This window comes from Helianthus annuus, chromosome 4, assembly GCF_002127325.2.
Source record: "Helianthus annuus cultivar XRQ/B chromosome 4, HanXRQr2.0-SUNRISE, whole genome shotgun sequence".
Taxonomy (NCBI): Eukaryota; Viridiplantae; Streptophyta; class Magnoliopsida; order Asterales; family Asteraceae; genus Helianthus; species Helianthus annuus.
The window spans coordinates 147039745-147056548 of record NC_035436.2 but is presented as its reverse complement, the minus strand read 5'-3'; the positions used below and the strand labels follow the sequence as shown (position 1 = coordinate 147056548).

The 16804-nt window shown below is 38.3% G+C and overlaps 2 protein-coding genes across 5 annotated transcripts; one reads left to right on the top strand and one right to left on the bottom strand.

Annotated features, from left to right (window-relative positions):
* Window positions 1–8970: 8970 nt before the first annotated feature.
* LOC110899058 lies at window positions 8971–12823 on the top strand. Of its 4 annotated transcripts, none has more exons than XM_035989039.1 (7): window positions 8971–9155; window positions 9269–9324; window positions 9693–9845; window positions 9952–10025; window positions 10135–11763; window positions 11858–11951; window positions 12036–12823. In XM_035989039.1, exons 3-7 carry the CDS (start codon window positions 9707–9709, stop codon window positions 12662–12664), a joined length of 2565 nt encoding a protein of 854 aa, XP_035844932.1. In that variant the 5' UTR covers window positions 8971–9155; window positions 9269–9324; window positions 9693–9706; the 3' UTR covers window positions 12665–12823. The 4 variants fall into 4 exon arrangements, with proteins under 4 accessions (XP_035844932.1, XP_022001616.1, XP_022001619.1 ...); XM_022145924.2 differs by having other exon boundaries at window positions 9266–9324; XM_022145927.2 differs by having other exon boundaries at window positions 9266–9324; window positions 9930–10025.
* Window positions 12824–13973: 1150 nt separating this feature from the next.
* LOC110901524 (tetraspanin-18) lies at window positions 13974–15168 on the bottom strand. Its single transcript, XM_022148347.1, has 6 exons — window positions 14951–15168; window positions 14778–14877; window positions 14584–14664; window positions 14390–14494; window positions 14082–14291; window positions 13974–14003 (listed from the first exon to the last, which is right to left on the bottom strand). Exons 1-6 carry the CDS (start codon window positions 15166–15168, stop codon window positions 13974–13976), a joined length of 744 nt encoding a protein of 247 aa, XP_022004039.1.
* Window positions 15169–16804: the final 1636 nt, after the last annotated feature.

Below are 16804 nucleotides of genomic sequence, written 5' to 3'. Positions count from 1 at the left end.
TTCCTTGTGAATGGCATTTTTGCATCTTTTTTTTTTTTGATACTGTAGCCGATAACTGCTTTGTGTCGTTTGAATTCGAGAAGCTCCTTAGTCGTAAGCGCTCTTATTTGCCCTCGACATTCGAAGTTGAAGTCGCTACTGGAAGAACCGTCGCCGTCAATTCTGTTCTTCGTGATTGTACTCTTGAGCTGAACAATCACATCTTCCCAATCGACCTTATTCCGATGCAACTCGGAAGTTTCGACGTCATAATAGGCGTGGACTTTCTTCGTGAAAACCATGCTGAAGTTGTATGCTTCGACAAGATGATTTGATTCTCGCTCGCGAATGGTGATTTATTGTGTGTATACGGTGAAACTGCTTCGAAAGGTCTCAAGCTCATGTCATGTGTCCAAGCTAGCAAGTATCTCCGCAAGGAATACAGGGCTTTCTTGGCTAACATTGTAGTAGCGGAAAAGGAAAAGAAAAGGAAGACAGAAGTCAAAGACGTCCCAGTGGTTCGTGAATTTCCTCAGGTGTTCCCTGATGATCTTCCTGGACTACCGCCAAGTCGTGATATCGACTTCCGTATCGACCTCATTCCTGGAGCCAACCCTGTTGCCAAAGCTCATTACCGACTCGCTCCGTCCGAAATGTGTGAACTCTCGAACCAACTCCAGGAATTACTTGAGAAAGGCTTTATTCGCCCGAGCACCCCTCCTTGGGTCGCACCAGTCCTCTTCGTCAAAAAGAAGGATGGGTCGTTCAGGATGTGCATTGACTATCGGGAACTGAATAAGTTAACCATCAAGAACCGCTATCCCCTAACCCGTATCGACGATTTGTTTGATCAACTTCAAGGTGCTACGTGTTTTTTGAAGATCAATCTACGTTTAGGCTATCACCAGCTATGCATTCAAGAGGAGGATATACCTAAAACCGCTTTTCGCACTCGCTACGGCCATTACGAGTTCGTTGTTATGCCTTTTGGTTTAACCAACGCACCCGCGGTCTTCATGGATCTGATGAATCGTGTGTGTAAGCCATTTCTAGACCGTTTCGTCATTGTGTTCATCGATGATGTCTCATCTATTCGAAATCGAAAGCCGAACACGCGCAACATCTACGTTTGGTTCTCGAACTACTCCAGGGGAATCAACTCTATGCCAAATTCTCCAAGTGCGAATTCTGGTTAGAGGAAGTTCAGTTTCTAGGTCACATTGTTAATAGTCAAGGTATTCATGTCGATCCCGTGAAGATTGAAGCAGTTAAGAGTTGGATTACGACAAAGAACCCATCTGAAGTCCGTTCTTTTCCCGGACTAGCGGGCTATTATCGACGATTTATCGAAGAATTCTCAAAGATCGTTGTGCCACTTACCGCCCTTACGCACAAAGACAAGTCTTTTGTTTGGGGAACTGAACAAGAGTCTGCTTTCCAAACCCTCAAGCATAAGCTTTGCAATGCTCCAATTGTCACATTGCCCGATGGAAACGACGGTTTCATTGTCTATTGTGATGCTTCCAACCTCGGCCTCGGTTGTGTTCTCATGCAACGAGACAAGGTTATAGCTTACGCTTCTCGACATCTCAAAATCCACGAGAAGAACTTTACAACCCATGATATCGAGCTAGGCGCAGTTGTTTTTGCGTTAAAGATTTGGCGACACTACCTGTATGGTACCAAGTGTACGATCTTCACCGATCATAGGAGCCTGCAACATATATTTGATCAGAAAGAACTTAATATGCGTCAACGCCGATGGGTAGAACTTCTCAACGATTACGACTGTGAGATTCGTTATCACCCAGGCAAAGCAAATGTCGTTGCCGACGCGCTCAGCAGACGGAGTTATTTGCTTAGCATTCGTAATACCAAGCCCAATACGATCTCGAAACTCTCATCTGCGAAGCCCAGCATGCCTGTTTTAATGAACGCACCTTGAAGAAGGAAAGAATCTATCACGATAGAGCTCAGCTTGTAAGCAAATCGAACGGGATCTTCTATTTTCTGGACCGAATTTGGATCCCTAAGCGGACTGAATTGCGAAAGATTTTGATGGACGAAGCCCACAAATCCCGGTATTCTATTCATCCCGGTGCCGATAAAATGTACCAGGATCTTCGTTAGAAGTACTGGTGGCCGGGAATGAAAAGGGATATCGCTCTCTACGTTGGGAAGTGCCTGACTTGTGCAAGAGTCAAGGCTGAACATCAAAGGCCCTCTGGCTTACTCGAGCAACCCCCAATCCCTATATGGAAATGGGAGAGTATAGCTATGGACTTCTTATCCAAACTTCCGCACACGTCATCAGGTCACGACAGCATTTGGGTTGTTGTTGATCGTTTAACCAAATCAGCCCACTTCTTGCCAATACGGGAAGACTACAAGGTAGAACGATTAGCCCGAATCTACACCGACAAGATCATTTGTAATCATGGGACGTCTCGTGACATCATCTCTGACCGTGATGCTCGGTTTACCTCGCGATTGTGGGAAACGTTCCAAGCTGCTCTTGGTACTACGCTTAACCTAAGTACCGCATTTCATCCTCAAACCGACGGCCAGACTGAAAGAATAATTCGTACTCTTGAAGACATGCTCCGTTCGTGTGTCATAGACTTCGGTGGTAATTAGGACAAATACCTGCCGTTAGTCGAATTCTCGTACAACAACAATTATCATACCAGCATCCAAATGGCACCATTCGAGGCTCTATATGGAAGAAGATGTCGATCGCCTATTGTATGGCACGAGATCGGTCACTCGCAATTAACTGGTCCTGAGCTATTACAAGAAACGACTGACAAAGTCCTCCAAATTCGAGACAACTTGTTGAAAGCTCGGAGTAGACAGAAAAGTTATGCCGATAAACGACGCAAGCCCCTTGAATTTGACGTTGGCGACTACGTACTCCTAAAGGTATCACCTTGGAATGGTGTGGTCAGATTCGGCAAGAAAGGGAAACTAGCGCCTCGATATGTTGGACCTTTTAAGATTCTGGAAAGGATCGGAAAAGTCGTCTACAGACTCGAACTACCGGAGGAACTTAGTAACGTCGACCCGAATTTCCACGTGTCAAACCTCCGAAAGTGCCTGGCTGAGCATGATTTAATTGTACCGCTCGATGATCTCCAAATAAATAAAACACTGCACTTCGTGGAAAAGCCTGTTGAAATCATGGATCGCCAAACCAAGCAGCTCAGACGCTCGCGCATTCCTATCGTGAAAGTCCGATGGGAAGGCAAACGAGGCGCAGAGTTCACTTGGGAACTCGAAAGTGATATGAAGGCGAAGTACCCGCAGTTGTTTGATACGGCTTCGACCTAATTTCGAGACGAAATTCCCTAAACAAGGGGAGACTGTAACACCCCAGTGTTTCGAAAGTCAAAGTCAAAGTCAAGACTGAAGTCAAAGGAAGAAAAGATTGCTAATAGCAATCTATCTCTCCTTGCTCAATCCTTGTTTTGACTTCTTTGACTGTAGTTAGTTTATTTTTATGTTTTTACGTTAATTGTATTATGTGGAGTAATTAATTACAATCAAAGTATATTTCTCGGTGCGAACCGCTTTACGACTGTGAATAATAGGAAGTAACAATGCGATAAAGTCAATTGATCAATAATCGAACTAATCTAATCATCATCGAACTCGAAACTCGAATATCGCAATGATTGGTTATTGTTGTACGTGTGTGTGCGCCTTATGTGTTACTTGTGCATGTTTACTTTATGTTATGTGTGGTAATCAATCGAATCGCAATCGAAACCCAATCAAACTCAATCGAAATCGAATTATGATAATTGGTGGCGAAAAGACAGCGCGAAATATAGATGCTTGTATGTTAGATATAGTAGTTGGGATTAAAAGTAATTTGCATAGGAAACTCTATCGCGCTCGCATCGCTCGCAATCGAAATCGAAATATCAGAAATCATCGCGCCGAACACTCGAATCAGGCAGCTGAACGATCAGGCTACCAGTCGATCGAACAGCCAGCCGATCGGACTGCTGTCCGATCGGACAGGCTGTCCGATCGTGCTGACCGACCGATCGGCCAGCCTTTACCTCTTTTGGCATCCTATAAATACCCCTGTCATTGTCAAACTTTCTACTTTTGGAAACTCTGTCCGACCAGCACGCTCAGCTCACTTCTTCTCAGATTTCTTTCGATTCCGGTAAGATTTCGTCCTAAATCTTGTACTTTCTTGATCTACACGCACTCCTACACCTTTCTATCTTTCAAATCTTAACTTTTAACCGTGAAATCATCAAGATTCAAGTTTTCTATGATGATGTCATCATGGGTTCTTGAAGAACTTCATGTTTTGGCCTCAATCCACCAAGGATAACTTGGATCTAACCGATTTCCACATAAACAAACAAAGATCCTTCACGGATCTAAACATATTCACGGTAAAAAGGGATTGAAAGATGGTTTTCCAACTTTCTTTCAACTCTTTTACACTCAATACCTCTAAAACCGATAGAAACGGAGCTTGTGCCGCCTTACTAACCATTTCGATGGTTGTGTGACTCAAGATCCAGAATTTATCCATGAGGTTCACCGATTTCGGGTTAAACGTTAAACACCGTCGCGAACCGTTCACCAACCGGATTTGGGTGATTCCTGTCCGATCAGGGGAACCAAGTAAAGACGAGGCTCTGTGGTTTGACTCATTCTCAAAATACCTCGATAAAACGACAAACAATCAGAACAACCAAGTGTTTGACGAATAGGACGACCAGGTCAGGGTGCTGGCCGATCGGACTGCTGTCCGAACGGACAGCCAGCCGATCGGACAGTCAGCCGATAGACTGGCCAGCCGATCGGCTAGCACAAGGTCCCACACTTAATCAATTTATCCTCTTGAACTTGAGTATTGAACGAACTGCTGTTCGATCGGACTACCGTCCGATTGGATTACTCTTCGGATCATGAGATACTATACTTCAACACTTAATCGATTTTTCAACATGTTCGACGCGCTAGGAGTGCCACCCAATCGAACAGTCGTCCGATCAGGTGACACCCTGCTGAGAACTTGTCTGCTGAAGTACCTGACCGATCGGGTTGCTGGCCGATCGAACGACCATCCGATCGACCGACTTGAAAGGTAAAGATACTTCAAGGTTTTCAAATGCTACAACGAAAACTTCAAAAGTCAATCCATCATACACAAACACATCCTACTCAAAGGAAGAAACAATCCACTCAAACAGCCATCCGATCGGACTTCCGTCCGACCGGACAACTGTCCGAACGGACTGTCAACCGAACGGTCAGCCGTCCGATCGGAATAGCGTCCGATGACCAGCTGTCCGACCCTCCAACACTTGCTTTCTGTTTTACGAGTTGCTTATCGTTATGCTATCAAACTATTCAGGCTAACCTTACTCTCAAGCACTCCCTTCAATCCATCAACCGCTGTGAGTATACTCGATCCCTTTTTGCTTTATGCACTTTTGGGTGTTACATATACGAAATTACATCGAACACACTACGCAATATTTTAAAACGCTAACCGTTACCGCATGTATTACGTGACTTAATGAATGCTTGTTTGTTATGTTTACACATGGAATGCTGTCTACCTGCCTTAACGACGATAGTACTATAGTTTGGACTCAGCACCCGTTCACACGGGGGTTGTTAAGGACAATTACTTGCATGGATTACGGTGGTAATCATGTATTGCGAACTGCCTCGGGCAGTCAACCCGCAGTCATTGGTATGATAGATCCGTGTCGATAATTAACATGCTTCATTTTCCACTGTGTACGTGCTGGTTATGCGTAAACAATTTCGAACTCTATATCCTATTACTAAACTTGTATGCTCACCTTTACACTATGTGTATTGACTTTTATTTTAACGTATGTGACAAGTGTTTAAGATGCTTATCTGCTAGGAAAGCGAGGCTAGAATAAAGCTCTAGAGCTCAACAAATAGTTGTCTGTAGTAGTCAAGTTAAGGGTCTCTAGAAGCAGATAAACAATTGCTGTTTATTTAAATCTGAGTTGTCGGAACGGAATATTTGCCTGGATTTTGTCTGTAATAATTTATTTACTGTTTGAGATACGGTATGAGACGTATTATTTAAATTGAATAGTAATGATAATTGTTATGGAAACTTCTGGACAATCTGTTTCGCTCAGTGCCATGCCCCGATGATTCCGCCATCGGTTGGGGTGTGACAGTTTTTCCACACCTTCTTATAATTTATTGACTTTTATAAAAAGTTAATGAGGAGAATAAGTGTTTGGCAAACTTAAAAGAACTTTTAAAATGACTTCTTGTCTTCTTGTATAGAGAAGAAAAGTCCGTTTCGAAAAGTTAGAACATTGTAGGGATGAGCAATTCGTTCCCGGTACCGGTACCGAACCGGGTACGTTTTCGGTACCGATTCGGTACGACTTTTAGCATTTTCGTTACCGGTCCGGTTCGGTACCGGTCCGGTACCGTACCGGTACCGAACCGGGTATATTCGGTACCGGTACTCACTTTTGAGGATTTTTGGTACCAGTACCAATTCGGTACCGGATGGTACCGAGCTCATCCCTAGAACATTGTGACTTTTTGAAGCTTCTTATAACTTTTCATAGAACATGGTGATTTTTGAAGCTCCTTAGTCCTTTTACATGAATAAGCTAAACTGAACACTTTTTTAAAAAACAATTTATTGACTTATTGGCTTTTCTCACCATATAAGCTAATCCAAACACCTTTTTAAAAACTCATTTTCAAAATGTTATAAGTCAATAAGTTATTTTAGCAAAAAGTCCTTTTTAAGTTAAATAAGTTTTGCCAAACACCCCTTAAGTTAAATAAGGTGTTAGGATTTCTCTGGTTTTCGAATAGATCTAAACACAAAGGGATCAGTTGGGAGGATTGGCTCTCTTTTGTAAATATGTAATTTTCTTGTAGTTGTTTTGTAGTTGGCCCGGTTTAGATCGGCTCGTTGTGAATGAAGTTTACTTTAAAAAAAAAAAAAAAAACTGTTATCATCTATTGACATACAATTAAAGAAAATAAGTTATTTATTACAACGGATTGATAATTAAAACTGCATGATATGAAGATTAATGATTGATTAAATTTAAAATTGCTAAATGGGCAACATTTGGAATTAAATAAAGAAGATCAACCAAAAGGAACTCAAAAATGGTTGAACAGATATTCTTCTAACCTTTATCAACACATACCGCTAATAATGGATAATCGACCTTCCTTTAAATATTTAAATACCAACCACCATTTATAATGGATAATCGACCTTCCTTTCAATATTTAAATACCAACCACCTTTGTTTATTTTCAAACTAACTGTACAAGTGTTTTAATGATTGACAACTTTATTATTCAAACATACATAAATAAGCACGTACGTACATATACACAAATTTTCCATATAAAAGTGATTTTTGCATTCGAAGTATCCATGCTACAACACATATTGGCAAGAGTATATGTGTATTATAATTATATATGGTCGTTTTATTGATGTGAATGCTGCTTCTAATAGGATAGTTTGCTCATGTTTCATGTCTGAATAACTTTGACGCATCGTAATTGAGCAACTTAGACACATTGATTCAAATAGTTTGAAAGCCCCATTGTAACTAATATATAAAAAATTGTCGATTTCAAATGAAAAAAAAACATAAAAATACTACTCAAACTATAAATGATGATTGGTTGATTTTATCGTGTAAATTTTAGAAAAAACATCAATAAAAGTTATTTAAGTTTTGTTGCCATCAATAAAAGTTATGTGTGTCTGTTTTTTGCTTTGTGTGATTTCACTAATTTCTTTTTCTTTTTTTATTTTAGACTAATCAGGATATTCCACCATCTCAACTTCAACCATTGAAAATGTTTGATGATTGCTATGCTTTGTATGAAAATTTTACTTTATAATTTCATCCTGGTTCTCCCTAAATGTATATATATTAAAATTGGGTTACATTAGTCTTAAAAATAAGAAGTGTACAAAGACACAATGGATGGTACAAGATGAAATAATGTCGAGCAAAATATAACAAAATTTCTAGGAAAAAAGTCACAATGAGTCGCAAAAAGACACAAATATAAAAAAACACAATGATACTAAACAAAATTTCTAAAACCTATAACCTATAAATCTAAAAGTGAAAACCTAAAATACCATTTTGTAGAGTTCGATGAGACGGGTCTATTGCCGCTTGAATTAAGTCAATTGGAGTCCGTTTGATACCATTTGTACCACGCCTAAACCATTGAAATTTTATATTAGCTAGCTACTTATCTTTTAAACTATCAAGATAATTACTTAATTACTTTTAGTATTTTGACAATGATCTCTAGATCAAGTGGTGGAAGACTTACATTTCTCTTGAGAGATGCAAGTTCAATTCTCACTTGGTGCAGAGTAAAACACTGGTGGGTAATGATAGAAGACTCAGGAAAACTTGGGTTGAATCCTTGAACCAAACGGGTTTTACCGATAATTTCACTATCATGCCTACGGACGGGTGGGTTATTGGGTTTTCCCCGGAATTGGTGGTGGACTCAGGTTACTCTCAGAGTACTCCGTTTATCCAGTGAATGCGCCGAGAATGCTAGGAATTGATTATGTTGGCCCAAAAAAATTACTTTTAGTATTTTCGGTTCAGAAAAAAAAAGTAAAATTACCTTTAAAAAACACAAGACAAAATATATATAAAATAACAATGTAATATAAGAATGATCCACCCGATAATCACTAAACTTCAACTTATTTTCGTAACACAAACAAATAGTTGTTCTTTTTCCATCCGTTTACTATTCTTTATTATATTTTAATTTAATTAATGATAACATAATCATAATTCTCAAATCATGTCACTAAAAAGTTGAAACAAATTATAAAAGCAACCGAAACTACAAGGACGAAATAGCAAAAAGTAAAACCACCGTATCTCGTCGTCGGTTTCCTATTAGTTTCGCATCTCTTTCTTCATCAACATCAACATCTGTGCTTGCTTGGTTGCATTTATTCTCTCTCTCTCTCTCTCTCTCTCTGTTTTGCGCGTAAATCACAACTCCAAATGCATTTCCACCCCACCGCAATTTCCACTACTCCTTACCGGTCAATCTCCGGCTCCATTCTCCTACCGGAATATCAGATTCCGTCCACAATTCAATCACATTATTAGGTAATAAATTAACAATCTCCACTCACACGTTACTGTTTTTTTACCGTATGATTTGATCGCGGCTATTACGGTAAACACGGAATCTGATTCTCCTTTTTGGTTTTCTACAGTCTTCTTCTTCTTCTTCTTCTAGTACTTTTTGACTGACTGTTGTTACTGATATTCATAGGTAATTCATTTTTTACTTTCTTCTTTTTATTTTGCAACTTAGCTTGAATCTGAGCGGTTATTGGATGAAACTATATGTGTTGATTAAATATTGGTGTGAATACGATGGTTTTGGTTCTGTTTGTTTGATTTCATGTACTTTTGTTGATTCTTTCGATTTTTATTTTATATATTCGTTTTTTGTTTCTTTCGATATATTCTACCCGTGATTGTTTCGTAAATTTACCGCTTCATGGATGTGATTTTTCACATTTGAAGTTAGAAATTGGACTTATTAAATTGTAATATTATTGAGTTTTTTTTTATTTTAATTTTAATTTTATTTTATTTACTTTTATTGATTACAAATTCTGAAATTTGCATTAGCAGGTGTTAAAATTAAAATGAATAGGAATCAGTTTGAGAGAAATAAAAGCTTGAATAGTCCGATTCCGGGATGTTTGGGAAGAATGGTGAACCTTTTCGATTTGAATGCGAGTTTAGGAGGAAACAGATTGCTGACTGACAACCCACACTATGAAGGTTTTTTTAATTTTTTTGATATATATAAATTTTGATTATTAGAATTATTGTTTGTGTATTGTTTCCCTAATTCATATGCAAAAGTCTTAAATATTGCTTGAAATAGGTTCCCCGTTGTCTAGGAGCCAGTCGAATGTGTCAAGGTCTCGAGTAGTTGATGGTCGGATGCATGATAAACCGGTAATTAGTTAGTTACTTTCAGTTGGGCACTTTTAACATGGTGGTAATTTTTTCGGCTTGTGTCTTGTTATTGACGGAATATTTTGATTTCTGTTGTTGGTATATCTAGATGGTGTCTGAGTTAGCAAAATCTGGGTCGAATAGGAAGTTAAACGGGACGCCTATAAAGATGCTTATTGCGCAAGAAATGTTAAAAGAAGAGGTCCCGAAGCAAAGCCCACCTAACTTGGTCGCCAAGTTAATGGGGCTAGATGATCTTCCACAGCAGCATCAACTTGGTTCAGCTTCTTGCAGAAGCAGTTCAAGAAGATCCAGATCAAGAAGCCATTCTGGATCGTTGGACTTTATGCAAAAAGAACATGATGAAGTTAATCAGTACAAAGATGTTTTTGAAATATGGCAGCAATCATGCAAAACGTATGACGTTTCACCGCAAAAGGCGCCACAAAAGGGGAGAAAATGCAAAGAAAGCAAGAATGAGAAAAGCTTGGCTTTCGTTCGGGAGAAATTCATAGAAGCGAAACGGTTATCCACCGATGAAAAGCTTCGACAAACTAAACAGTTTCAAGATGCGCTAGAAGTTTTAAGCTCGAATAAAGATTTGTTCCTCCAGCTTCTTCAAGAACCGAATTCGTTGTTCTCTAAACATCAAAATTTACCGTCTGTACCCCCACTGCCAGACTCAAAATGCATTACGGTTCTTAAACCGTCTAAGTTGTCAGACGCTCATAAGTTACCTAGTTCCGGAAAGAAAAATGGGAAACAAGTAAACGGAATTGTGTGGGATAAATACGATGGAAACCCGAATAAGCCAAATCAGCCAACGCGTATCGTTGTACTGAAACCTAGTACTGGAAAGCCTCATGACATGAAAGCCTTTTCGTCTCCTTCATCATTAAAAACATCAAACGAGGAGGATGGATTTTACGGAGATTTAGAAGACAACGAGCCAAAAGAGAGTACACGTGGCATACCAGAAAGTCCGAGTGGCCGTAGAAGAGACGAAACTCTTCTTTCCTCTGTTTTTTCCAATGGTTATGTTGGTGACGAGAGTTCATTTAGTAAATCTGAAGTTTATTATGCATCAGGGAATCTGAGTGATTCAGAGGTGATGTCACCAACGTCTCAACAGTCCTGGGATTACGTTAACCGTTTCGGAAGCCCGTATTCTTCTTCCTCGTTCAGTCACGCATCTTATTCTCCGGAATCGTCTGTTTGCAGAGAGGCGAAAAAGCGCTTGTCTGAAAGATGGGCTATGATGTCGTTAAACGGGAATGTTCAAGAACAAAGACATGTAAGAAGAAGCTCCAGTACATTGGGAGAAATGCTTGCACTTTCCGATATAAAGAGATCGGTAGAATCAGAAGAAAATTGTAAAAATACTAGCAATTTGAACATAAACAAGTGTCAAGATGCTGATATTGATATTGATCGTAGTCCTAAAAGTTTGATGAGGTCGAAATCGCTTCCGGTATCTTCTACCGACTTCTTGAAAGGCAAAAAGGATGATGATAAGGAGTTGACCAAGGAAAAAAGTCATAAATCATCGCTGTTTAAAGGGAAAGTTTCAAGTTTATTTTTTTCCAAGAGTCGAAAATCTAGCAAGCAGAAGTCCCAAAAGTCCGATGATGACACTCATCAATCGTCAAGAAACATTGGTAATGATGGATCTCAGTGCGTTAGTGACGTCGTGGTTAAAGGCGTTGATGCAGAGCTAGCGAGTCAACATCTACCTGAGGTATGCACTCAGTCAAAATATTAGTTAAAAGTTATATTTCTAACTAATATATTTGATACTGAAATCTTAAGCGTGTGTAATTGGTTATTTGCAGGGGGTGTTTTCTGGAAATGCAAACGAGAATCAAGAACAGCCAAGCCCTATTTCGGTATTGGAGTTACCCTTTGAAGATGACGATCATACATCAGGTTATTCTCGTACGGCTAAGTTGAACGATCATGGTAATTAATATTATTTTTACGTGCATCTTATGTTTCATGTTGTATTTACAGGAGATTCAAATAAATGCAATCTGATCGGCAAATCACCGCTAATTGGATCAATTGCACGGACTCTCTCATTCGACGATTCTGATGTGGGGACCGTCTCTCCTGTTTTAGGCGAAACGTCAACAAAACCCTTGAGTCGAGAGGAAGAAGAGCAAGAATGTTTATTGTATGTACAAACACTATTATCAGCATCTGGAATTAACGGTGAGGTCCAGTCAGATACAGTTATCGCCAGGTGGCATTCACCCGAAAGCCCTCTGGATCCATCTTTGCGGGACAAGTACATGAACCAAACTGATAAGGTGGTTGACCAATCCAAACAAAGACACCAAAGATTTTTTCAAAAGCTTGTTTTTGACGCTGTCAACGAAGCCTTAATAGGTGGGACCCACAAAGACCATGTGTGGGGCCAGATGAAGGAATGGTTATCTGGGGATGAAAGGTGTGTGTGGGATGGTGATGAGGAAGATGGTGGCGGCACCATCACCCCGCTGGCGGTGGAGTGGGTGGTGAGGAAAGAGGTTGCGGGCCAGGTTTGGACGAAGTGTTTGAAAGTGCAAATTGATGATATTAGTAAGGAAATAGAAGAGAAGGTGGTGGAACAACTTGTGGAAGAACTTGTGCTAGAGTGATTTTGGCTTACACTCCTTAATTAATCACACAATTGTTTGTTATTAATAACAGTATTATGATGTCTTGTGAGTTTCCAACAATCATGGTCTTTTCTGGGTGTCTGTGTAGTACAAAATAAATACAAGTTATTTAAATCCAAATTCAGGGTTTCTTTTGTACAGTCTTTTTTTTTTTTTTTTGATCTTGTTCAAAGTTTTTTGCAAAGAAGTCGGTTTTAAGATTCGGCTTTTTACAAAATATTTTTAGAGGGTTGTTCTTTGTTTGGTTAGCCTGCAAAGAAGTCGGTTTTAAGATTCGGCTTTTTACAAAAAAAAATGGCAAGAGCTTAAGATGTTATATCTTGAAGGGAACATTTTGTAAAGGTTAAGGCTTTTCTTTGTAACTTTTAATGACAAATTAGAAACTTAACAAATTTAATTATAAAGCCTTAGAAATAAATAAAACTGAAACATTTTTAACTACTCACACTTGTAGAAATTATATAACAAATCCATCATGGGTCTATAGAAATATTTAGTTGGTCCCAAAGGCAGAAGAATCAAGACAGAAAGTGCCAAATTGGAAGTTAACAAAACACAAGTTGGGGCAGGAACAGTTGTTGAAAATAATAAGGCACATGTGTGAGCATGGAAGGTGAAGACTATAAATTTTATTGGATTATAAAAGTAAAGGGAATTTGTCATGTATGTAATGTGTGTTTTATGTTTTTTAATCATGACCAGTAGCAGCCAAAATGTGATAAAGTAATCAAACGGTCAAAAAATAAGAAAAATACCCATCATTCATCATGTTTTCTTAGTTATATACGACACCCTTCCGCGCGCATGTGCTTAGCAACCTAATAGATTGTCATAGATTGATATGCTAACTTTTATCAGAATCCAACGACACTTTGCATGATCATCGCTGATTGATATTAACCAAACTTATGTTTTGATTATGTCACGAGAAAAGGACCTAGTCAAACTCTTTTTATCTTTTATATATACTAGATTGCTAAATTAGGATCCTTATATGATTTTTAGTTATGTTAAATCCTTAATACGTAAACAATTAAATCAGTTGATAAGGGACTATACATATGTTAAATCAAGTATCCAAAAGGTTACAGTAAAATGCCAAGAGAGTCATGACCAGTAAAATCTTGATTTTAATTCAAAGCAAATCCACAAACAGGAAGTGAAAAATTCTACCTTCACCCTTCTCAATCAAGTAGGTGAATACACAGAAAAATCAAACACGAATCATGCCTACGGATATACACAAGATCAGTCTTTCACCCTAATAGTTTTGCTTAGACTTGCCTGCTTACTTGACATTACTGCTACCCAGTCCATACTGCAATACACATAAATGAATATTAGTTCGTTGCCGATAATGTTACCGATGTATAGTAGTTAGATATCAGAAAATTACCTTTTCTCGCATTCTTGAACTCCATATGTCAGAATGGAAAGATTTACCATTAACATTAACCGACACGGATGTTTGGGCTACATTCGGGTTGAGCAACGGCTCCCAAGCGTTACATCTTACAACACCATCTTCTTCAATGTCATCTTCATCAAGTTTCATCTGTAAATTCACCATTGCTCTCAACACCACAGCAAACAACAGACACACAACCTGAAAAAAATGGACAACGAATTTAAAGGGTAATAATCGGTTTTGAACCATTTCAACTAAAATCATCTTTAAGAATACCAATGCATGAAAATACTAACCTGAACTACAACAACTGTACTGCCGATCCACTTACAAAAATCAACATCCGATTCAACAAATTCTCGAAATTTATCAATCGCTCCCGTTGGGTCCAAGGGAAGATCCTAACAAATAAATCGATAACATATATGATTAATTACCTACTTTTGTAGCAATATAAGTATAAAATTGTACGATAATTTAATTGTCGTACACTTTCCCAATGACGATCAAATGCAATGAACATAATCAAAGCCACCTCTAGCAGGATGAATAGAGTTTTCAGAACAGCATACTACAAAATTTAAGGAAACAAAAGCTTAAAAATGATACAACTTTTTATGTTAGTAATCTCTGATTATTATTATTTCATGCATAGTGACACCATAAAACACATGAAAAGGATACAAAATAAAGGCAACATCCATTAATGGCTTCAGCTGCAATATGACCTATGCATGAGATGCAACATAACATAACACCAATTCCCATAAATGCATATATGAACCTGTCATGAATATGATCATAATAAGTTACTCAAATAATTAAACAAGAAACTTAAAAAATTATAACCAAGTTACCATGGGGAATGACTGTCACCGATCATGTTACCGAGACTTATCACACGATCCGCGTTGAAAGCGGCTGAAACCGCATCGGAAGAATCAGGCAAGTGTTTGTTCCACTGATGTAGCATAAAAACGGAGTAAAGAATGATCGAAATCCCAACAAAGAGTTGGAAAATATTGAGGAATTTGAGAATGAATGCAAGACATGAATGGCAACAACTCTTCCTCATTTCTTTGTTGAAGTTTGGAATTTTTATTAAGCACAGATTTGTTATGAACCAAGTATGTTAATCCTCCTCAAGCGAAACTTTTTGATTTTTGTTGAAAGTATGATGAACTAGTTGATAATGGATAGGATTTGATTTTAAATGAGTAGATAATTACTAAATAAACGATAGAAAACCGGGTAAATTTCAATAGTTGATAATGGATATGATTTCATTTTAAATAAGTAGATAAACACAAACCAGACGAGATAAATTGTAAATTTTGAAATAAAATTATGTTAACAATCCTAAATAACTTCTCATTTGTTTGACTCAGTCAATACATTAGCCTGTTTTTTTAACGACCAACAAAAGCTTGATTACCCGGGTTAACTCTAATGCCAAAAAGCTATCCACGTCCACGAACGCAAACAGAGTTGGTGACTCAGCCTGTCTCCATTTTGGCTTAACCGAGAACATTTTGCTCTAGATGATACTCGAACTCATGATCTCTACTTTAGAAGGTCATAGAGCTGTCAATGCATCAGAAGGTACCATAACGCAATTAACCTGGATTTTATTCTTCACTCCAACATATCCAGAAAAAACTGAAAAATAAACTGTTTGCCAACGAATTTGATTTTCATATTTATTTCAAATATGTTGAAATTTAGTGAATACATAACTAAATAATTATAAGTTAAAGAAATCACTTTTTTTTTTTAATATGAGACTAAGGGCCTGTTTGGTGAATCAGAGCCTCTGACCAAATAAAAGGCTCCACTCCTCTGAATAGTTCAGCGGTTGCTCAAAGCTGAATGGTTAAGAGCTTGAAATCCTCATTCAGATGCCATTCAGATGTCGAACCAAACACCAAAACCTCTAACCGAATCAGAGCCAACCTCTGATTGATTCCATTCAGATGCAAACAAGCAGGCCTAAGAGGTGAAAACAAGTCCCTTTTTTATGATGCGAGAAAAATAAAAGAGGTCAAATTTCAATCATCAACTAAAATTTGATTTGATTGTTAAAAAGTAGTTAAGTTTTAATAACTTTTTTGAACCACAAAGCTATCTTTTATAAAATCACACAAAAAAGCTATAAGCAAGATGCTAGAGAAGCATATACACCAACTAATTCAATCACGAATTACATTTGTTCCACCCATAATCCATCCCCCATAATCTATATTCTCTAATTTGGCTTGCACATCAACCATAACAATATCTTTTCTTTTATGTCATTCAACAATCTTTCAATTGCACAATCCCCATGTTAAAATACAGTTTAAATGTTTCCTTTTCCTTTTATTTTTCCTTCTCTAATTCTTTCTTATTTGTTTTATTGTGAGGTTTGGTGTTTGGGCTCCCTCCTTGTCTCGGGCTTGCCTTGTTGCTGGGCTCTTACACTTGGGCTTGTAGCCGTTAAATGACAGCTGGTGTTTAGGGTTACTAACCCTTATAATGGGCAGAAGGTTCCAGGCTTTAATACACGAGCTCTTCATTTCTCGTTTTCTCCTTTTTAGTCGCTGCTCTTGTTCCCTATCCTTACACGTACATTCGTGAGTCTAGGGTTTATCTTCATCTTGTATTGATCATCCTGTTGGAGATCTCTTGCTTACTTGTCAGTCTGTGATGACTGTTTTGTTCACTCCTTGTAT